At 39.6% G+C, this 23,877-nt stretch overlaps 1 protein-coding gene across 2 annotated transcripts in view; it reads right to left on the minus strand.

The window, feature by feature from the left end:
• Window positions 1-3,595: 3,595 nt before the first annotated feature.
• MBTPS2 (membrane bound transcription factor peptidase, site 2) overlaps window positions 3,596-23,877 on the minus strand; it is a 37,391-nt gene continuing 17,109 nt past the window's right edge. Inside the window, exons 6-11 of one of the 2 annotated variants that reach the window (XM_075707900.1) lie at window positions 21,314-21,432; window positions 20,176-20,356; window positions 13,841-13,935; window positions 11,699-11,894; window positions 5,829-5,904; window positions 3,596-4,502 (exon numbers count right to left, since the gene is read on the minus strand). In XM_075707900.1, coding sequence (XP_075564015.1) covers window positions 4,280-4,502; window positions 5,829-5,904; window positions 11,699-11,894; window positions 13,841-13,935; window positions 20,176-20,356; window positions 21,314-21,432 — 890 coding nt within the window. In that variant the 3' untranslated portion in view covers window positions 3,596-4,279. Of the gene's footprint in view, window positions 4,503-5,828; window positions 5,905-11,501; window positions 11,567-11,698; window positions 11,895-13,840; window positions 13,936-20,175; window positions 20,357-21,313; window positions 21,433-23,877 lie in introns of those variants that run through there. The other variant, XM_075707909.1, reaches the window with a different exon arrangement.

Raw genomic sequence — 23,877 nt, forward strand, 5'->3', positions numbered from 1 at the left:
TTCAGTTGCCCTGAAAAACTGCGTTCACCGTGCTTGTAGCTCAGGCCTCACAGAAAGCAAGAAACACATTCTAAATGTTGGCTGAACAAAACTCATGCAGCTGTGGTTACATTGTGTCCATCACTTGACTTCTGTTAACAAAGAAGTTAGTTCAGTTATGGGAGAAAAACATGGTTGCAATTTTAAAATCCAGGGAAACCCATGGAATTCATAGTAAGAAAAAGAAAAAAAAAAAAAAAGCCTGCATTGCAGAATGTGGAGGACTGCTGTAAGTTACCCCTAAAAAAGCAGCAATACAGACTGTGGCTGTGTACCTATCTGTTATATATATGTATACCTGTATACACACACACATACACAAATGCAGAATCATCATCACTGAAAAATATAACTGTCAATACAGTTCGTTGTTTCATTCTAAATAAAAAGGACGAGTGAACAGGTTTTCCACTGTGGCTCATAAATTTGGGCAGACTAATCTGCAAGTTTGTCTACACTTTTTCTAGTGAAGTCCTTTAATTTAACTTGTACAGAAGCAAGCTGGTTTTAATTTCCTAAGTTAGCAAAGAGTGTGTAACTTCCTACATGCTAAGAAGTTAGCCTTATTCATGTCATATCATGCATTATCAGAACATGCTATAGAAGTCTTTGCTCGTATAAAAAAAAATTCTCATAAAAATCAAATCAGAACAACTACTGATTACAATTATGGAATTCTTCTGGCAACTTTCAAGTAAAACCTACGTATAACACTTCCCAATGTTAGACATTACTTTTTCCATCTGATACAGATTTTAAATGCACAGTATATACATAAATAGTAGTATCTATCCAATTTTTAATAGTGTTCTGTTTTACACTCCAGTCAATATGCCCTATAATTATATCAACAGATTCTGTCTTAAAGAATACGTTATATTCTGAGGGACTAATTAGAATGAGAAGTGGAAAGATTTTGTTTTAAGGAAAGGCTTCCTTTCAATTTTCACAAAAACAGAAATAGAAGAAACACTGCAAATTCTCCAGAGTAAAAATCCAACACACAAAAAAATTCTGTGTCCTTCTGTCTTCTCTCTTGCTAAAGAAAGAAAAACCCAGCAAAACCCCTCCCAATAACTTATGTATGGCACTTGCTTATCAGAATGTAATCCCTATGTTAGGATTATAGGAGAATGAAATAGATCTACTGAACAACTTTTTCTTCAGACAGTGGTCAAACTTAACCATTACCTTTGTCCACAGGTAATCTAAAATGTGCTGGGTCACCATTCATACCCAGTTTGCTTAAAGTCTTGATTCAAAGCACCCATACCTAACTAAATTGACACTTACTCAGTAGAATTCCAGCACATGGAGAAATGGACCCGTGAATTATTTTTAAACACTTCTAGTACTCTCTCTCCCATAGAAGATAGCCAGGGTCTTTACAGTGTACTAGCGTGTCTGTTTTGCTAAAACCATGACCGATGTCTTCTCCACCCTCTTTTTGGTTATGAGGTCCAACACAGACCGAAGTTCTACTTAGTATAACTGTGGTGTACTTAGTAACTATTTAGTATAACAGTGATTGAGCAAAGTAAAATAAACTGGATTTAGTTTCCTTTGATAAAACATCATGTTTCAGTAGTACATTAAATAACCAGGAACAACCTGCCAGTCTCAGTATAGCAGATGTAACTTGTGTACGTTAATTCGGAAAATTTGTTGTTTTGAATCTCTTGCCTACATCTCCAGAAGGGGTACTATGCTAAAAGATTATCCCAAGCAGTTGTGGTCAACATGAATATATAAAGTATGAAACCCGCAATGTTTTTCACGGAGTATTTTTGAAATCGCCATAAATGCATTTGTTGTTGCTTTAGATAGTAAGACAGCACGGCAACCCTGATACATAAAGAATAGCTGTTTTGAAAAGGAAATATCCTGTCTTACTAAATTGCATTCAAACTGCTAAGCGCAAATTAATTTTGTGCACTCTAGATTGGACAAGACACAGAGACAGAGGCAAGTGGCACAGAGCCACTGAAAGGAAGAGCTCAGATTAGTAAGCAGCCACTTGGGCACGTGAGCGCACGCTTCTGGAGCACAGCTTCAGAGTCAGGCTTTGTGCAAGAACCAGGCTGCTCCTATCCCTCCTGTCCACGGAAAGGTGGCAGAGTGGCCCATCAGAACCGCTACCCTAAAGCCTCTATGTGTTTCCAGGAGTGATGATGAGTTAGATTTTCAGGGTGTCTCCTGAAGAAAGAAGACGCCCGCTGGTAGTTTCTGATAGTTTGTTTTTCCTTTCTTGCACTTTGTGTGACTTTTAAGAGTCCCCAAAGGGACTGACTCACACTGGATTGACTGGAGGATTTACTCTCTCTTACTGGGATCTGTGCCGACATGCCTGCGTTGAAACGATTGAAGATGAGAGGCACAGGCCTGTCACCCCACAGAGGTGAACTTCAAGAGGCCCACCCAGTCTGCGACAGCACTGGAGAGGTAAGTAAACTAACACAACAACAAATAAACAAACATGCTCTCTCATTACTGCTTGCATCATCTTAAGAAAATAATACATCTTAAGTAAGTGTGAAGGCTACTGTACAAAAAACCAGTAACAAATGAGTGGGCAAATGCAAACGCCATAATTATGAATCCATGCTGTAGCACCAGGAATGGGGCTCAGCCCTGCTTTTAAAATTACCCAGGCTTTTACCTCTAGTGCCAAGAGAATCTATGTCAGCTGGTCATGAATGCTTCAGGACTCCCTGCAGGCCAGTATCTGTGAGCTTAGCTTCCTCTTCAGTTCCTGATGGAAAGGCCATTTCTGTAAAGGAACTCTGAGCTGCAGCAGCTCCTATGAGGAGCACTGTACGAGCCAGAAGTTGCAGGATATTTTTCAAAATTTTCCTATTTCAAATATTTAGGCTCCCAAACTAGAGCATTTTTTTTTCCTAAACATCAGCCTATATTGAGGCAAGGCTCTGATTGAACCCGATTTATATAAACTAGGCAATATATCACAGAAGGGCATGACAGTCAATATGTAATCCTATTGGGTACAAAAATATTACAGACTTAAAGAGCTTCGAAGTATGTCAGACATACTTCAGTCAGCAAAACGCTGACTGTTCATTTAAGAACAAGGATGTGGTCTGTATTCATTTCAGAAAGCAAAGCCAAATGTTTAAACAGTTCAATTTACAACCATATTCTTCCTCTAAACAATTCTGATCCAAGACCAGCTTCAGCTAAACGTCTTTGTTAGCTATCTTTGAACAGAATGAATCCTAGCAAAGGAAAACAACCCTTTGAAAAACAGAAAACCATCAGTGAGTTACTGTACCTATTACATGCATAGCATCAGAAGACAGACACCATAAAAACAAGAGGTTTCACTTTTAACTGTAAACAGGTATAATACAGTATTATTTTCTGAGTAAAACAACACAAATGTTACTTATCATGTAGGAATAATTGTGCACAGCATACTTCAGCACTCAGATACTAAAATTCAGTTATCTCGTAACTATTGCTGACAAATATTGCCTTTAAAAAATCTTCAGCTGCGTATGATAATGTACAACTGAATGTGTAAGAAACACAGACATGTGGGCTTTGTTATCCTTCCACATGCCTCATTCTTAACAGACATTGGCACTTCTCATCTACATCCTGAGGACAACATGCTTCCAGTCATTTTGGCCAGCTGAAGAGGAAAGAAACTAACCCATATGGCCTCTCTCTTCTCATTAACACATGGTAAGCATTTACTTAGCTTTTCACCATTTTCAGATCAGACTTTAGGGCTGCTTGGAGTCCAGTTTGGTAGAATACCAGATTAAAAAAAAACAAACCAAGACACTCAAGACTATGCTGACTGAGAAATTATCAGAGCCCACACAGATTTTCTGACAATTATTCAAATTATAAGATAAAACCTAAGTGTTTTTTTCTCCCACTTTACAAATGTTTGAGGCCAAATAATTCCCTTATTTTGAGATCTAATTAATTAAGTCTTAGGCTTTTTCCTTTGAAACTTTACAATGCAATTTCTCCAAAATTAGTACAGTGCTTAAAGACTATATAAAAAGGTTCCTACTTCTTTCTATTAGATTTCCAATGACCACAGGCACAATGTTGTACAGTTTTAAATTAAAACAGCAGCCACCAGTGATTGTTCTTTCAGTGTCATTTTAAGGGAATTATTTCAATCTCAGTACTGAACAAGTTTTAAAAGGCAATGGATTCATTATTTCTGTATACTTTGAGAAGTGATGGAAGCGTGTCCAACGTTCTATCGTGCTGTCACCATCCAAAGTCCCAGTGCAACATTGGCAGCCAGAAGTGCACTACCAGCAAGCAAAATTAAAAAGCCAACAAGCTCTCTGTTTTGTTTTTCTACAATCAGGGAGCTCAGAGTGGCTTCCAGGAATGAATTTAATATCCACTGACCATCCAAAGCAAAGCAGGGTACAGCATTGATAACTGCCAGTGCTCCTGACAGTGAAATTAGGTACCTGGTTGACATTAGTTAAGGTTCATGAATAACATCCAAGAAAATGTAAAAAAAAATATTAATACAAAACATTTTTTTTTTTATTTCTAGTGTGCAGAGGGAAACATGAGAGTTATTTTTTTTAGCTGCCATTCTGTTTCACAGAAATTATATGAGTACAATGAATTTTACTGTAACATACCAGCTCAGAGAATTGCCTTTATATAGATTCATTTGTTTTTAAGCACTGGGTTTGGACACTTAAACAACCTGCACTCTTCACAACTCAGATGAAAGCAGGAGACAGCAAAACCACACCTTCCTTGCTCTGGGTGGTTTTGAGGGAAGTTATAGTTCTGATACCATGCCTGAAGTAAGAAGGTATTCTAGACCTATGACCTAACTATGAAATAATGATTAGGAATATTTTCCAAAACACTCCCTTGCTGGAGTAAGTAAATGGCTAGAATATAATTGGAAATCTGGCCTCTCTCTCCTACTTACCTGTTAGCCAGAAAAGTTAAGTGGATTTCTGTACGTGCATGTGCACATGAGAATGAGGCAAGGGTAGATAATTTTTATTGTTGGTAAAGGCTTGCTTACTGTAATACCTACCTCCATCCTATAATGGCTGGACAAGGAGTGATGACATATAACTCAGAAAGCAGCTGGGTCAGTGTGAACCTTGGTGTGTTCCCAGAAAAAGGGAGCTTATGTAGCATCTTTACTCTAGTTTTATAGACTACACTGAACTATACTGTTTAATTGTTTTACAGCCACGCATAAACATTTTAGTGTCTAAGGCTAAGGGTTCTTAGGTTAGCCACATTCAAGCCTACTACCCTTTATGTATGCATACATATATCATCTCATTCATTAATAAGCATGTTTTAACTGAATTGTCACCCTGCTTTTTGAAAGTTTTCTTTTCTGTTGAAGGAAAAAAACAAAAAGAACCACCATACCTTGTTATTTAGCTCAGTATAATGACTGAAAAATGATAAAACTCTGACATACCAAAGCTAGCAATAACATCTCATTTGTCCTGCTGTAAATTCAGGCTTACTTTGACTTTCTCGTCAGAGATGTTAAGACTCACCCTCAAGAAAGACTTAAAAAAACCACTGACCAAAAATATCCTGCTAAGCCCAAGAAAGTGAGAGATTTCATTTTGAGCTTGGCACATGAACAATAATCAATGCAGAGATGGGATAAAGATGTCAAAACTCTACAGAAATGTTTCAGGGCAGCCTGTCTAAAATGATATCCAACTGAAATTTCACTGGGTCACCAAATTCTAAACAGTTCCCTTCTTGCCTTAAAAGAACAAACATACTTCAAAGGATACTTGCAAAATGTCTCAATCACCACAGGCAGATCGATGCTTAGAAAGTTTTGTCTTGGTACAAAACTGCTGAGACTCACTGAAATGAAAATATAAAGATACACAAAACACGAACAGTCATTCCAGGATTATAACATTATGAATTTTAATTATAATTCTGCAGAAAAATCAGATCTGAAATGACATTTCTTCAAGGATGAATAACTAATCTAAATATGGTTTTGCTTGGTTTTTGTTTTTAAAAGAGTGCAGCCGTTAAATCTTTCTTAAACGTGGTCACTATCATAGTAAAGTCACTCCACAAAATACAATTAGCATAATTTCAGTAAATGTAGATCTAAGATACATACTTTCAGAGGCAACTGGACATCTGTAGTCATAAAGACCACATTGCATAATATAAGTCCTTTTCAAAGAAAAACACATAAAAAGAGATTATAGTTACCAGACTTTTTCAACATATGCAGTCCACATGTACACATTCATACTGTGGGTGCACATGTGTACTTTCTCTGAAGGCCAGAAAATTCTCCTCTTGCAGTAGCTGCAGAAAATCGCCCCGACCTGAGGCTGAGCTCATGGTGTATAGGAACGGGGCACGTAGGGAGCAGAGTTCTGGGGTCACTCTGAGAAAGCAAAGGCTATGAGATGATGCACAGCTGCATTACACACCTTAACACCAGTTAGCCAGTACATAAGTAGCATCTTTTTCTGTCTTCACATGATACCTTAAGTCACTCCAAGATGTAACTTAGTGCAACTTAAAAACCTGGGAAGTGGGACTCGGCATCTTTCCTATAAATAGCGACTGGAAAATTGCAGTGTCAAGCACCACATGACCTTGAAACACTTCTTTAGTCCTGTAACTTCTTTGAAGGTGTACATGAAGTTTCAGCTGAGTGCATGTCAAATGTTTATTTTCTCAAAGAAAATTGAGGTAGCTTGAGACCTCCCAGAGTGCACCCTGTTAGTACGGGGGTTGTCTCATAAAAAGTCTTGATGCAGTCTTTCAGAGTAAACAGCAGTCTCAGTCTGTCAGCCTCGGGGACCATTTGAAAGCCTCAGTTCTGTGACAGCTGGAAGAAAGACACCTTTCCTACTAGAAGGCTCCACTCACAGCATAGCAGAGTCTTATCCCCAGAAGGAAGAGGTTTAGGTAAATTAAGGCAGAATTAGAAAATCACCTTAAGAATGAGCTTGCACAGTATCAACCATAGTCACTCTGTCCCTAAAGAACAACTTTGGAAGCGAGTTGAGGCCAGCCACAAGGGCCTGCATTTTCCCTACCAGCCTGGGAAAAAGTTACAGCCATAAGAAATACCATCTCCACAGAGATATGTGAAAGCAAGAGTTCAGATCCCACTCATATAAACATCCCTTGGGAAAGGAACAATTTAACCCACCCTTTGAGAAATTTTAAAGTCATAGGCTAAGACAACACTGGGGACCTCACAGCACTAGCACATAACATGCCAGAAGTGCTGCTAAGTATATATTAGTTAAGAGTGAGATCAGATTTCTTCAGGTTCAATAATCAATTCAAGCACACCAGAACAAAGACGAAGGGGAAGTAGTTCCAAAGGCACATGAGGCAGAGAACTGGTCCACTCAGTCACATAACCACATTTTCTTCTGTTAAAAGCGGCCCTTCTGACGAGTCAGAAGCGATAATTAGTCCAACCAGCAAGCATACCATGGGATGGAGAGATTTGGACAGCAAGGAGTCCCAAAAAAAGAATGGGGTTGGTGTGGCAGCAAGCAGAGAACTTTCCAATCCCAAAACTGCCACAACTGCACCAAGACAACTTGAAAATCACATTCTCTCTTACCTTAGCTTAAGAAAGACCTTTGATTTAGGGGAACTAAGAGAAAATAAATGTCTGTTGGACTACTGAGTGAAGAACGTAACAGACAGAAACCCTGGACACCACCCAGCTCAGAAAGTCAGAGCCATCCAAGTCAAGTGATATCCAAAGCAAACAACCCATCAAGCTGAAGGCTGGTATCAGAACATCTGATTAGACCTCTTGTTCATCAGCCAAAATAGCAAAAAGGCTGAGGCAGCCAGTGTATTCAAAGGTTTCAAAAGACACACACTGCAATATACCGTAATTTCAAAGCTTGACTGCCTCTTGACAAACACCTAATGGCCATTAACAAGTCACCATCCTGAACCTGAAGTTGTGCCTACATTGAGAATAGATCACTAATCTCCTTCCCTCTTTGTTCCAACAAACTGCCTGTTGTCCCTGACAGCCACTAGACATGGATCTAAACTCCAAACCTTGCTGCTGAAGCAATCTCCAAAACACAAAGAAACTCTTCAGGAAGTTGCTGGACTGAGCTCTGGACACTGTAATATGAGGCAATGAATTTAGGGGCTGTAATGCATCAAACCTAATGGCAGCAGGCAAATCTGTCCTTCGAGGAATAACAAAAGAATTACAGAAATTATGTTCTCCAGGCTTGCCTTCAAAAGACACTGCTGGGAAGAGGTGAACAGGAATGAGGCTGGGTGAGAGGAAACAGTCATTGTTTTTCCCGCTCTAATTAAACAATTCTTTGACCTGGAATTAACATTTGTTTTGTTGGCTAATGCTAGATGGTGTTGGCAAATATTGAGAAGAATGCACAACAGACACAATTTTAATCAGAAGTGATTTGGAGACTAGGTTGACCAAAGATCTTTTCAAAACACCTTCATGGGGGAAAGGGCATATATGCTATGGAGGAGAGGGACAGTACGGTATGAGATATTTCTGTGTGGTCTCCAGAAGAACTATACATGTAACCCTTTAAATCTGGGTTGAAAGCAAAGAAGGATCATCCTCAGCAATAAGGGGAAACAAGCATGGAAATACTGAGAAACCAGACTGTGCCAGATAGACCTTCATCTGGGATTATGGCTGTTGTTGCCCAAAAAACTTCTCAAAGCTAGGAAGTGACTTTTTTTTAGAAGACCTGGATACAACAGAAGTAGAAGACTTGTGCAGTTTGGGGAAATTATCTTCTAGGTAAGTTCCATCTTCTTTTCATGAAGGAATTCTTGCAGTTTTTGATCCCTGATGGGCAATGCTGATACAGTAACATTCAGGGATATGATCTTCCCTCAAGCAGTGTGAATTCCAAATGTGACTGTTAGTCACCAGATTCTTCCCAACCAACAAGGGCCAGAGAAGGAAGCCAAGATTTTGCAATACCAGAAATCACATGAAGGAATAAAAAACCCCATACAAAATAAAGATGAAACACTGCAAAGTTGCATGGCAATAATGACAGGGCCCTCCATTTCAACCTTACATATCATCTGTCCAACACAGGGAGAGCCTCCAGAGCATAACTGGCCTGCAATAAGAGAAGTCTGAAGTCTTGAGTAATACCACATGAATTAAACCCACAGTATGAATTTATATTGGATTACAGTAGATACTTTTTACAGAGAGAATGCTAATTAAAAGGATTAATCAATGTGTCCATTCTAAACAACATGCATTCCTGATCATTCCTTCTGTTTCAGTTTTGGCCAAATCTCAAGCACTGTAAGTTCATTTAGGATTATGATTCTTTACAGGTTTTTTTTTATACTGGAAACAAGGGCTATATATAGCATCCCTATCAACAAAAATATTTTTGCTAGGATATTTTACTTTGAGGAAACAGAAACATTTTATAGAAGTAAGCTGTGTAGCCTATTTCTTATAAGTAGATAATATGGATATAAATTTTTAAAAATGTTGTATCTGGAAGCTAGCTTCAAATTAAAATATGAAATAATTACTGCTTCTCCATAAATCAAGATTATCATGACAACAATACAAGCCTAAATAGAAAATGATACATGCATAATTTTAGAATGTTTTTCAAACATTACTTTAGTGACATTTCTAGAGAAAGTAAAGTCATAGCACACAGTAGTGCAACTCCTGTATTAGCTTGTGTGTTAAATGTAGGCACCACTCTAAAAAGTAATGTTTCCTGCAGGCAGAAAGATCACACTAAAGAATAAGGCATTCCACTAAAACGTATTCCTATTTCAAAATTCACACAGTAGAGGAAGAAATTATTTTCCTTTCTTAACTGTAAAAAAATGGTTACCAGATTCTGATCAGTCACATTTGGGGAAAAAAGAAAATCAAACCTGTTGGCCCCAAGCCAGTATTGTACAGTGCAAAGTTATGTCTGAAATATTTACAAGTTGTTTCATTTGAATGCATGGAACTCTACGATGGTGCAGCAGACTACCTGCTGCCCAAGCCAGGATCCTATAATTTTAGCTCTGGTGTTTTTCGAAGGAGAACATAGAGCATAGGTTGCATTTGCAGCAAAGTTTGTAATAAAGTCAAGTTTTTAGCCTTCAAATTAAAACATTCAATGTGCAATTCCCAGGGTACAGTAAATCACTTCAGAATGATATTCCTGTAAATACAATGCGAATTGTACTTTCACACAGTAACTTCTTGAAGTAGAACTCTCTCTTTAGATGCAATAACATTATTTTCTGTCTTCTGAAACACTGACAGGTTCAATTGTTTTGCGGAATTACTGTTCAGTAGGAAACACTAACTAAAACTCCATTGCTCCAACATATTAGAAAAGAGAACAATATCAATTGTTCTAGAGTACCTACAGTTTGTATTGTTAGAGACCAAGAAAGGGAACTTTAATTATCAAACTCTACCCTCAAAATTTGTTGCTGCATTTGGAATACATGTCATCAAATACACAACTGTGTGTTGATATCACACAGGTGAACAATGCTTTCTTCCTAAATGGCAAGAGGGCAGAAATAACAAGTGAAGAGGTCATATTTTGGGCTTAAACGAGGGTACAGTGTGAACAAGTAGAAATAAAAAATTTGTCACAGAGTATCAAAATACGACCAGCACAGAAAGATAAAGGCTGACAGATTAACTAAAAATATGTTTATGCAAGAATGCTAATAGATTTACACTACCAGATTTCATCACTGTTTCTAAAGCTCTTTTGTACCTAATTCCAGTGCTTATTCAGAAAAGTACAATGCCTTGCTAAGGAGGTACTTCGAGGTGTCTGAAGTAAAATCTCCCCCTGTGAGGTATGTCTGTGTGCCACAGCTGTCTGTGAGGAACAGATAGGTTCCTCACAGGAAGGGACAGTAGTTTAACACTTGGTACTTTAAGCCCATCTGAAGCTAATTTTCACCATGCCACTCAAGCTACTAAGTAGGGATGTTAATGAGTTTGTTCATTCTTTCCATACTTGCTCCAGGAGCAGAATTACTTTTTACTTGTATACCTGGCTCAAGCATATAAGCTTGCCTAAAGGAGAGCCATAGTCTGTTTCAAAGTAAGGAACTAAACTGTTATACATTATTTAATTTAGGGCAGTCAAATAAATAAAAAAAAAAATCAGGAAAAAACTATGTTGTGATTTGTACTTGTGGCTCAGTAGTCATGGGAATCTGTCACAGATACTTGGATATTAGGTGTGATTTAAGCAGTCATGCTAATATTCCAGGCAAGGTGTTAGAGCAAGATGCCCTAGAGATTTTACAGTAGCATTTTGAGAAGTTTATGTGTTAGGAAAATGCAGATGCCTGGTTCCCATGACTAAGCCGAGTGAGAACTGTTATAGAAATAGTCCTTGCATACTTTTCTGAAAAAACAACCATCTCATATCACATATGGTTTCTATTACCTTCATAACTCATTGCACTGTGCCCATTTCATTTTAGGCCTGAGTAGTCCATGTCTCTCCACTGGCTGTAACAAGAAATGGATTCTGCATTAAACAGGTTAACTGACAAGCACTCCAAGACCTTGTTCAAGCAGCCAGGCAAAGTAAACCATATTAGAAATCTTTTTTGTTAAACTGTTTTAATAAATAATACCAACCTGTGTACTGAAGATGCATGGGGTGTCCTACATACAGCATGTCAATATGGGGTGGATGTTTTACCCTGATTAGCCTTGTCTGGTTCTCTAAAGAAGGAGTCACACAAAAGCCTGGAACAAAGTCCTTCTGGCAGTCCATGTTGGTTCGACAAACTTTGCTGGCCTCAACAACTTTTCGTGCTGGCAGACAGGCATACTGCAAAGGGCATTTAAAATGATTATCAAATTTAAAAATATTTTCCAACAGATCAGAATAAAAGGTACTATATATTCCTTTTCAAAGCAAAGGAAGTGCCTCACTGATATACTACCAGCCCATAAAGAGCTGAAATCTGATTTTTTGGGCTTTTTTTGTCAAACCCTGCAGAAGCTCTACCTGATACATATTCAACCTGTAATTCCATTTTTGGTGGAATGTGGAAGAGAGGGTGTGCACATGTACCAAAATAAAAGCTAACTATTTTTAAAAAAGATACACACATGCACAACAAAAAATCAAGGCATCTAAACAAAAGTCAGTGATTTCTAAAGAACAGAGCCTGCATCAACATACTAATGACTTACGTGTTTAAGAAGTTTTAGTCTTCACTGATCTAAAACCTCATTTAGCTCAACAAAACCTTATGTTCAGCAAACAAACCAACAAACCTACCGGCTGTGTGGTAGCTAAGAAACCATTCTCAACCAAGATGAACACAGGACTTAATGCAGCGCTGTGTCCCCCAGGCCTACCTGTAACACTCTTTCACTCTGCAGTCTGAAAGACCAGATCTCTCTTGCTCCCCACAGGCCAAAGAGAGTATAGCAGAAAGGAACAGGAAATTGTTTTTCCCCCTCATGTCTCTCATAAAAGCTCAGTGATAATTTTCCTTTTGTTCTTAAACACAAGCAAGGAAAGTTCTTCATCTACTGTTTGCCTTAGGGGGGAAAAAAAAAAAAAAAAAAGATCTTCTTGCTTCTTGTCCTGATAGTTACACTCCCCATAGAGGCATGAGTGTCAGACACTCTCCATCAACCTCAATACAAGCTCTTTCTATTCTAATGAGGGGGAGAGGGCACACTTTCAAATACTGCTGCATAGCACTGCAAAGACTATTTAAAATAATTGTTCGAAAACTCACAGCCAGTCTAAGGACACTTGAAGGTCACAGGCTTCTGGATGCTTTTATTTCTTCTCTGTTCCTAAGTAGCAGCTATGGGCTTAAGAATGTCAAAACTCAGTGGGGTAGTGATTTATCAAATCTTGCTGAACTCCGGGATATTACCAGCCACTGTCATGTTTCAAATGAACTGCTGGTTTGTGCTCAATTCTTAGTGGTTAAATACCACAAAAACACCCTGGAGTGTGAAGTTTACCATGACAGAAACTGTAAACATACCAGATGTAGGAACAGACTGATTTCCATTTCTTTAGGTATTTATCACTAGAGGTTAGAACAATAACAAACTGGTACATGTAGAAAAGTTTACACAGTTGGTACTTGTGCTCTTTTCCTCGTAAAGACAACTGTTAGAAATATTACATCACTGTCAAAATGGATCCTGTATTTTAACAAACATTTCTGTATTTTGAAGAGAGTAAGTAAAAATCCTACTGAGAAACTTTATAGGTTTCCACATGTTACAAGAAAATCAACATAGTGAAAAACTGGGCAATCTCTAGGACCTTCTCTTGCATGTTTTTAGTTTAACCTAGTGAGCAGCACTACTGGCTTCAGACAAAATAACAGAACAGATTGTCCAGGGCTTTGCCTTGCCTGTAGTGCTTAGTACCTTTAAAGACTGAAGCACCAAAATAAGCAATTTCACCTTGTTCTCAAAAGTTTTTTTTGTTTTTTTCTCACAAATATTCTTATCCAGTGGTGACCATGGGGGAGGTGTCTTTCTGCCTAAAGGAATGAGGGGTGTAAGATCTCTTCTGGTTCTTCCAGACACTCCCTGATTGATCATGGGAAAAATCGTAACTAATACTTCAGTTTTTTAAGCTGTAAATGGGGAGAATAACATACCCATACACCTTTATTACAAACTGTAGGTATTCTTAAGCACTTGACTATGCTGCATAAATGTTGGTAAACATTACTAATTTAATTTAAATAATTTCAGATTTACCAAACAGAATTAGCAGTTTAAGTAACTTACCAGGTGGCTGTCCAAGTTATTGCTATATGAAAAGCAAATGTCTGTGAGGCTGTTGTTACTACAACATTCAACTGTGCCATCGAGTCTTCTATAGACTAAAGAACATAGGCATAGAGCAAATGGTCAATATTATAGTAACTTCCTGAAAAGAAATTAGTCTCTGAATAAAGTAAAACAATCATTCTGTAGTCTCCAAGAATTACAGTAATTCACAGAGCCTAGCTGTGGTTCAATCACAACTAAAAACAAGCTTCACTACTTTAACAATGTCACCTGATTTCAGTCATGTCACATACTGATTTTTTCGTCTCAAAAAATCTCCTTGGAAAACTGGGGTCTATCACTGCAATGTTCTGAGCATTATGAGTTACAAAATACTTTTATCCATTGCCTCCAACTTGCATTAAAGTTTGGCATAGAAATTTTTTACCTGCTACTGTACTGATTTCACTGGCTGGCTATGGAAATGACCAAGACTCAAAACGTCCTCTTTAAAATGTGAAAGCCTTTACAAGATGCAGGTTTTGACAGCTTTCCAAGCCTTGAAGGCTGCAGCAGTGAGTAAGTGATGGTTTAAACTGTGATTTAAATAGTCTGGTACAGAATCTTTGTAAGGATGTTTGTTAAATGAATTAATCCTAATTTAGTCTACAGCAACAGCTTTTAAAAAAAGCACAAAATAGTCACTGTTGGAATCTGTGTCACAGCAACAATGCAGTACCTTCCTTAGGTAGATTGAGCCTGTGATACTGGTTGCTGATTTATCACTGCATCACCTGCAGTCCACTAACATGGAGCTTTATGCCTGGGGCTTACAGGTGCAAGCACTGTACCATACAATCCTTTTTTCAAGTACCCTGAGGCTAAGCAACCACATGTATTTTTGAACAGTGAATGACCATGAAATTAATTTCCTTATAAACTACATTGAAAACACTTTTTTTTTTTTAATTTCAGGAAGGTCCTTGGGGCATTGTTTTCTGTCTAGCTTCACAGTCAAATAGTTTACTCTCCATTTGTTTTATGGTCAAGTAGATAGGGTCCATTTGCTAGATACATTTTTATTAATATTCTGTATTTATGTCAAGTTGTGAACTGTGAAGATTTTGACAAATGACAGCTGCTAGCGACCGCACAGAGTTCATTTAATTTCAGAGGAATACTTCTCACTGCTGGAGGCAGCTATGGCTCCTAAAATGCAGACAGACTGGTCTGATTAGAATGCAGCAGTGGGACAATGGGCTGCTAACACAATACAGCAACCAAGCTTGGAAGCAATATTGACTCTCTAGTATTAAGTGTCTAGTATTTCAATCTAAATAGGACTGGTTCAATTGCAGAATATGCAGTTTTATTATCCATGACTCTGAAACTGCATTTCAGAGAACAGCAGAATCTGAGCATACAGACCTACACCATCTAAGAGTTGGTTCTTACTTGCCATCCCTGCTTAGCTGAAAGCATGTGCCAAAGTTGCCCTCCTCTTCGGAGGGATAATCCGAATTGCTAAGTCTCTAAAAGCAGGATCTTATTCATACTCCACTAGTTTCCAGTTTAAATATTTATTGTAGTTCCAGCTGTAAGATTACTTTCCTTACATACTAAAAAAAAAAAAAAAAGATTACCTTTTTAGTCTCACAAAAGAACTATAATGCATCAAAAAACATGGGTAGTCGAGCTGCCTGACCTGTTTACTTCCAGTATAATGGAAAAATTCAGTGACAATTTTGAAGCTCTGAATAGTATCATGGAGGTTTTGCCCAGCGGCAGCCCATTACCTTTGGAATTCAGTCTCCATAGATGCTTGCATGAAAAAAAGCTCTAGAGAGCTTTAGGGCATAGAATCATAGAATCACAGAATCATTTAGATTAGAAAAGACCTTCAAGATCATCGAGTCCAACCATTAACCTAGCACTGCCAAGTCCACCACTAAACCATGTCCGTAAGCACCACACCTACACGTCTTCTAAATACCTCCAGGGATGGTGACTCAACCACTTCCCTGTGCAGCCTGTTCCAATGCTTAACAACACTTTCGGTGAAGAAATTTTTCCTAAAATCCAATCTAAGCCTCCCCTGGCACAACTCGAGGCCGTTTCCTCTTGTCCTATCACTTGTTACTTGGGAAAAGAGACCAACACCCACCTTGCTACAACCTCCTTTTAGGTAGTTGTAGAGAGCAGTAAGGTCTCCCCTCAGCCTCCCTTTCTCCAGATTAAACAACCCCAGTTGCCTCAGCCACTCCCCATAGGACTTGTTCTCTAGAGCCTTCACCAGCTTCCTTGCCGTTCGGACGCGCTCCAGCACCTCAATGTCTTTCTTGTAGTGAGGGGCCCAAAACTGAGCACCGTATTCGAGGTGTGGCCTCACCAGTACTTGATGGCACTCACGATGATCTGCTCCACAACCTTCCCCAGCACTGACATCAGACTGACAGGCCTGTAGTTCCCTGGATCCTCCTTCTGTCCCTTCTTGTTGATGGGCATCACATTTGCTAACTTCCAGTCAACTGGGACCTCCCCGGTTAGCCAGGACTGCTGATAAATGATTGAAAGTGGCTTGGTGAGCACTTCTGCCAGCTCCCTCAGTACCCTTGAGTGGATCCTATCTGGCCCCAGAGACTTGTTTGTGTCTAAGTGGTGTAGCAGGTCACTAACCATTTCCCCTTGGATTATGGGGGCTTCATTCTGCTCCCCATCCCTGCCTTCCAGCTCAGGGGGCTGGGTACCCCAAGAACAACTGGTCTGACTATTAAAGACTGAGGCAAAGAAGGCATTAGGTACCTCAGCCTTTTCCTCATCCTTTGTCACTATATTTCCCCCCCTGCATCCAATAAAGTATGGAGATTGTCCTTCACCCTCCTTTTGTTGCTAATGTATTTCTAGAAACATTGTTATTGTCTTTTACAGCAGTAGCCAGATTAAGTTCTAGTTGGGCTTTGGCCCTTCTAATTTGCTCCCCGCATAACGTCATGACATCTTTGTAGTCCTCCTGAGTTGCCTGCCCCTTCTTCCAAAGTTCATAAACTCTCTTTTTTTCCCCGAGTTCCAGCCAAAGCTCTCTGTTCAGCCAGGCCAGTCTTATTCTTTGTCAGCTCGTCTGTCGGCACATGGGGACAGCCTGCTCCTGTGCCTTTAAGATTTCCTTCTTGAAGAATGTCCAGCCTTCCTGGACTCCTCTGCCTTTCAGAACTGCATCCCAAGGGACTCTGTCAACCAGGCTCCTAAACAGGCCAAAGTCTGCCTTCTGGAAGTCCAAGGTGGCAGTTCTACTAACCCCCCTCCTTACTTCTCCAAGAATTGAAAACTATAATTTCGTGATCGCTGTGCCCAAGATGGCCTCCAACCATCACATCACCCACAAGTCCTTCTCTGTTTGCGAACAACAGGTCCAGCAGGGCACCTTCCATAGTTGGCTCACTCGCCAGCTGTGTCAGGAAGTTATCTTCCACACGCTGCAGGAACCTCCTAGACTGTTTCCTCTCTGCTGTATTGTATTTCCAGCAGACATCTGGTAAGTTGAAGTCCCCCATGAGAACAAGGGCTAGCGATTGTGAGACTTCTCCCAGATGCCTACAGAGTATTTCATCTGTCTCTTCATCCTGGTTGGGTGGTATCTGCCTTGTTGGCCTTTCCCCTGATTCTTACTCATAAACACTCAACCCTATTGTCACCACCATTAAGCTCTAGACAGTCAAAAGACCCCCTAACATACAGGGCTGCCCCACCGCCTCTGCTTCCTTGCCTATCCCTTCTGAAGAGTTTATAGCCATCCACTGCAGCACTCCAGTTGTGTGAGTCATCCCACCAGGTTTCCATGATTGCAAACGATATCATAGTTTTCCTGCTGCACAATGGCTTCCAGCTCCTCCTGTTTGATACACATGCTGTGTGTGTTGCTGTAGATGCACTTCAGTTGGGCTATTGGTCCCGCCACCTTTTTGGGGGGAGAAGCCCTAAAATTCCTACGTGACTCTTCTCAGGAGCTTCCATGGCTTCTAGCGCATCAATAAGCCTTCCATCTTTGCTGCCGCATGGATCTCCATCCCCTACCTCCACTGAGATGGCAGACCAAAGGACCTTGCTAGCACACCATCCCTCAAACACTGGCGTGCTGCCCCCAAACTTATCTCTAGGGAGCCTGGTTTTATTCCTTTCCCCCTTAAAATCTAGTTTAAAGCTCTTTCAATGAGCCCTGCTAACTCCTGTGCAAAGATCCTTTTCCCTCTTTGAGACAGGTATGTCCCCTCTGTCACCAGCAGGCCTGGTGTCATGTAGACTGACCCATGATCAAAAACCCCAAAATTCTGTTGGTGACACCAGGCTTGGAGCCAGGTATTGATCTGCTGGCTCTTCCTGTTTCTTCTTTCATCATTCCCTGCAACTGGAAGGATAGAGGAAAACACTAATTGTCGTCCTGATCCCTTAACCTGTTGTCCCAAGGCCCTGAAGTCTCTCTTGATTGCCCTTGGACTTCTTGTTGCAATTTCATCGCTGCCTACCTGAAAAATCAATAATGGATAATAATCTGAGGGCTGTACCAGGGTAGGAAGTTTTCTCTTCAGATCTTTAACCCGGGCCCCAGGGAGGCAGCAGACTTCCCTAAGAAGTGGGTCCGGTCTGCATATTGGGCCTTCTGTTCCCTTCAGAAGGGAGGGACAATGACAGTTACCTGTCTTTTTTTTTTTTTTTTTTTTTTTTTTTTTTTTTATGGAAGCAGTTCTGACGCTGGGCGTAGGCTGACTTAACCTCCTGGACCCCTCCGAGCTAGATGAACCATCGTCCTCGTTGTTGTTTGGTTCCACTTCCAGAGCCTCAACCATTATGCAAGGGCACCCGGGAAGGTGGGGCGGTCACAGAGGAGACGTGCTCCGGGCAGGAACTCGTCGCCATTACTCCCTATCCCTTAAGTCACTGTGTTCAGCCAGGCAGAGAGAGGGTAGGGAATCCTCTGTATCATGCATCCTGTCTGCCTGTTGGACCTGTCCCATGGAAGGTAGGGTGTGGTTCCAGTAGTCCATCTCACACTCCCTGATACTCCTCAACCTACTCACCTCCTCCCAGAGCTCTGTCACTAAGCGGAGGAGTTCCCCTACCTGGGCGCACGTCCCACAGGTGTGCTCACTGCTGTCCTCTGGTGCTGGCGTAAGAGCAGGGCACAGCCTGCGGCCTGGCACCTGGGCGGCAGCGTGTCCCCACCAGAGCTGTCTGGGAAGCTGCGTCAGCCGTGGTGGGTACAGAGCTTAGAGAGGGCGTGGCTTTCTGCTGGCTGGATACCATTGCTCCCTGGTCGAGCTGGCAGAGCTTCAGCGCCCTTCCTGCATGCCCCGTCGTGCCAACTGCCACGCCCTTGCTGCCGCGCCACGCCCTGCTTGCCCGCCCTGTTGGCGGCGCTCCTAATGGCTGGCGCTCCCTCAGGGCTGCCTTTATACGTGTGGGGGGCTCGGCCGCCGCTGTTCCTGGCCCCGGCCAGGTCTCATCAGCCGCTGTCATGGGAGCTGCGGGCTCCTGGCAGCTCTCGGCTCCCCGTGAGGCTCCCCTGGTTCAGGAAACCCCCCTGTGCACTGCGCTGGAGCACTCCGCTCCAAAGCTGCTCGCCTCGGCGACAGACACAAGACATCCAGCCATTTTAACTTAGCTGGCCTTTTCTGTTCTGCTTATTTTTTCTTTATTGTTCTAGTTTAGTTCCGTTCACCTTTTTTTTTTGTTTCTCAGGGGTAAGCTGTTACAGCAACAAGCACTCTAATGTATAAATGAAAACAGAAGGAAATAGACTGACTCCTAGAAGCAGTATGTGCAATCCAGACAAAACTGAGTTTATGGGCAATGACTTTGTGAGGTTGAAGGAGCAAATGAAACATAAAACCCATACAGTGAGACACATCAGAAGAAGTGGCCGTAATAAAGCACATCATTGGGTTAAGCCATACAATTTGTAATGTCATGCTGATCAAAGCAGTAAGGTAATGTGTGGAATTTACATCTGCAAAAGATCACTGAGCTGATCCATATAACTGAACTGAAAATAGAGGAGATAATTGTATTACTGCTAATAACCCAGTTATGCAGTATCCTGAAGAAGCAAATTTCATTATTCAGATCATACAGGATATTTGTATAGGATGACTGGAAGACCAGAAAAATTCTTCTGTCTACCTCTTCCTCACTTTTAGATTTCACAAAAATGAATGGCATGTTGGTCACTGCTTAATACAGGATAGCAGACTTGACTTACGAGAAATCTGTCCCCACCAACAAATCCTAAAACCAAAATAGTCTTTAAGACATGAAAAAATTACAATATAAATTAATGAAGAGAGCACCTAAAGTCATACCTCTAGCTGGAAAGCTTAATTGCTGTAGGGTGGCTGCACTTACACAGTAGCCAACCTGTGACTTCTCTGAAATGTCTCCCAGACAGGAATTCCAGTCTTCTACACTATAAACTGGGCAGTCTTGCAGGTTAGTGACAAGATCTCCCACAAAAAGACCTCTTGGTCCATTGGCAGGAGAATCCTGAGAGAAACAGTGAAGTCAGTCATGTTATTACAGTTAAAACTACAAGGATTTGTTTACAGTTCTGTCGAACAGCCATGAAATCTTTAGGTTAAGATGTTATTTCCAGAGAAATGGAAAATCTCAGGCTCCACTAGAACTGATTATTTCAACTTATGATAGAGCATTACAAAAACATCCTGTACAAAGAATAGCTTATTTATTGCAAAAAAAAAAAAAAAAGAAAAGGGCAAGTCTCCAAGTGTTCCAGGGGACCTCTTCAAATTTGAGTAATTATTTTCATACAAGTTAATATGTTGTGGTTTTTCCTACCATTTTAAGTTCAAGAAGCTTAAATTAATACCTTGAATCTTTCAACAAAGCAGGGTGTACCTATACTTTCGAAGGTATAAAGCATAATAAATGTCACTCTGCTCCTGAGTTATATCAGTTCACTTTTAGATCCAAGAAAGACTGAATCTTTTCAGCTCTGCTGTTCAACTGTGCTGTATTTGATTAAGTCAGAAAAAAATCAGTCCTTTCCAGAAACTCAGCAGTCTATCGCTACTTTGCTTCCAGCTGACCAAACAAGCAAGGAAATCAGCTCAAAATAATCTTTAACATTAAAACCAGATAGCAATAACTAGAGTGATAATGCAGTTTCCAGTAGATTTACTTGGTGCCAATACTGAAAATAAGTTAAAAAAACCCCCCAGAAATAAGCCTGCAAACTCATCTCAGATGTCTAAACAGTTTTATAGTATGCTGAATAGTCTATAATTATTAATACCACGTTCCTTCATTTACAAATACTAAAAAACAGGAGACCGAGACAGAAACTTTAGGCAGACAAAAAGTGCAATGTATTAGATTTTGCAGAGTGCTGCACTGACCAAATTTGACTGTGATAATAAGAGACACAGTTACATTTCAGCTCACAAAGCATATAATATGAAAACAGTAAAGATCTTTTCTTACCTCTGCAACCTCAGTGACAAGTGCCCCAACACCCGTGTAATAGAAAGGGAAAAGGATAGCTGGCAGCAGAAATAAAACCATGAAACTAGCAACACCAAGAACAAAATTATGCCACACTCCTAAAAAAAAAGGAAAAAAAAAAATCACATTTCTAAATAAACACTAATAACAAAAAGGTGGTTTTGAAATGCGAGATTCTACAGTTACCTTCTAATTAACTTTTCTTGAAATAATTACTGTAAGAATGGATGAAAAGTTAATTTGTGAATATAGGCATGAAAGAAGAATACATATATTACTTCACAAACTTAAGCTGCTATGATGTTACTTTGTAGGGGAGTTTTAGAGAAGCCTCTGAACCCCTGAGAATTATACTATCAGAAAAGATAGGGAAGTGGCAAGTCCATTTTTAAGGTGTCATTCTATCATATTGATATTTCATCACGTAACACTACTTTTCTAAGTATGTAGTGGGCAGAGCATCCAGAAGAAAAACTGGGTTTCTGAATCAATTATTAAACTACAGTTTCTATGTACAGAGTTGTCATCAATCATAAATACTAAAAAACTAGTGGAATGAAATGTATTACATGTCACCTACCACAATAAAGTGGGCTTATATGTGAATAAATACCATTTGTCCGAGTCAGCAAGATGTCTGAAATTCAGTTGCAATTCAGTATTTTTAATGGTTATCTCCAGTGTTTCAATGAAAATAATTACATGTATATGTGCCAAACAAGTTTAAAAAATTACTTGAAAAAAGGCTTCTTTTACAAGAAAATCTGGACCTAAAACCACATCAGGAAACTAAGTTGTGCAATCAGCACTTCCTGACACATTACTTTGGGCAACGTATTTGCAACTGCAATCTTTATAGCATGCTATTCTCCCTAGGAAGATATGAATCGCTATCATAAGACACACTTGGCTTTCTTCAACATCCAGTACCATACAAGTTTTCTCATTTAATTTGTGTTCTTGGACAAACATTTTGTACGACCAACGCAGGAAAACTTTTCAGTGTTGAAGATTCCTCATTTGCTTCATAAGTGCTTCATCTTGTTAAGAAGGGTTTGATTCAATTCTATATTTACAGTGCAGTTACAGGAGAGGAACTGAACTAACTGTGTTTAAAAGCATATTAAACCTATCTTTCTTGCACTGTATATAACACAGGAATCATAACATATGGCAGACTTATTTCCCCTGGCTATCTCTACATGTCACCCAGTCTTCTTTTATTTTTCTAATGCTGCAGAAATGAGAGACATTTTTGGAGTAGTTTAACTAAGGGTTTGCTGACATTTCCACTAGTAGATGCTTCTTAAAGTGATTTCTCTTTCTGTAGTTTTTAATCATATATCATTGAAAGGCAGTCAAATAGATGAAATGTTTCAGCATTCAGTTCTCTTATCTCACACACATACATATATGCATGAACACACACACACACAAGTGCAACGAGCCCAAAAGTATTAAGTAAATATTTTAACTTTATTGGTTTAACCTTTTTATCTTAAAAATATTTACTTAACAAAAGATAAAAATCTAAGACAGAAACAAAATTTCTTTGTAACAGTGTGGCTGCTAAAGAGAGTAAACTGGAAAAAAACTTTAAAATAGTAAAAAAAAAGAGGTGATGGAACTGCTAGAGCGTGACAAGGAATACTTTCAAACAGCTAGGAAAACATGGGCCTTAATACCATAATCTACACAGTTTGCTGTGTGGAATACAGCAGAAAAGCCTAAAATACAAAGGCTTCAAATTCTTCCCAGGTGATCCACAGAAAAATAAACAGGCTTAAAATGAGAATACCCACAGAGGTACACTGCTGAGTATACCATCAATTTCATTTTGGTAAAACAGGCTCAACCTTGGATACCTAATTCCTTATACTTAAAAAGGGACACTTTACACAACCCTTAAAAGACCTTAAAATAATGTTTTAAAAATATTTAACTCCTTTTTCTGTTAAAGACAAAACATATTAAAAAGGGTCTCAAAAAAAATACAAATATTTGAACTGATTATAAGAAAGTGCTGCACAAGCACTTTTCATGTACTAGGCATGGAATTAATGCAAAAAAAATCACAAGTCTTACAAGAACACTCATTGACTATTCTTGAACTCATGATGCCATCTGCTGTACAACAAATATACTCTTTAATCTCCAGAGTATAGGCGGACTACAAAAGGAATATTTGGTGTCGTTCTCTACTGTAGCTCTCTTACTTAGCTGCCATACAAAAATCTGAAAGCATGTCTCTGTATACTCTGAACTTCAGAACACTGAGAATAGGTTCATTCAACTGTTATGACAATTAAGAAAAACTGAGTCAAGTTTAGTGAATATCACTTTTTATCACTATCAAACATCCTAGTTCTGAAACATACCTATCATTAGCTGTAAAAAAAATGCATATATTTGTTATACCTAACTGATAACAAGCCATTGATGCTAACCAGTCTTGCAAGCTTGTTCCTGCCTTGTATCCCCCTACTTCATGGTTCCCAATAAACCTGAAAAAATATTATAGGTGTTTGCTTGTCATCAAAAAC

This window comes from Pelecanus crispus, chromosome 1, assembly GCF_030463565.1.
Source record: "Pelecanus crispus isolate bPelCri1 chromosome 1, bPelCri1.pri, whole genome shotgun sequence".
Taxonomy (NCBI): Eukaryota; Metazoa; Chordata; class Aves; order Pelecaniformes; family Pelecanidae; genus Pelecanus; species Pelecanus crispus.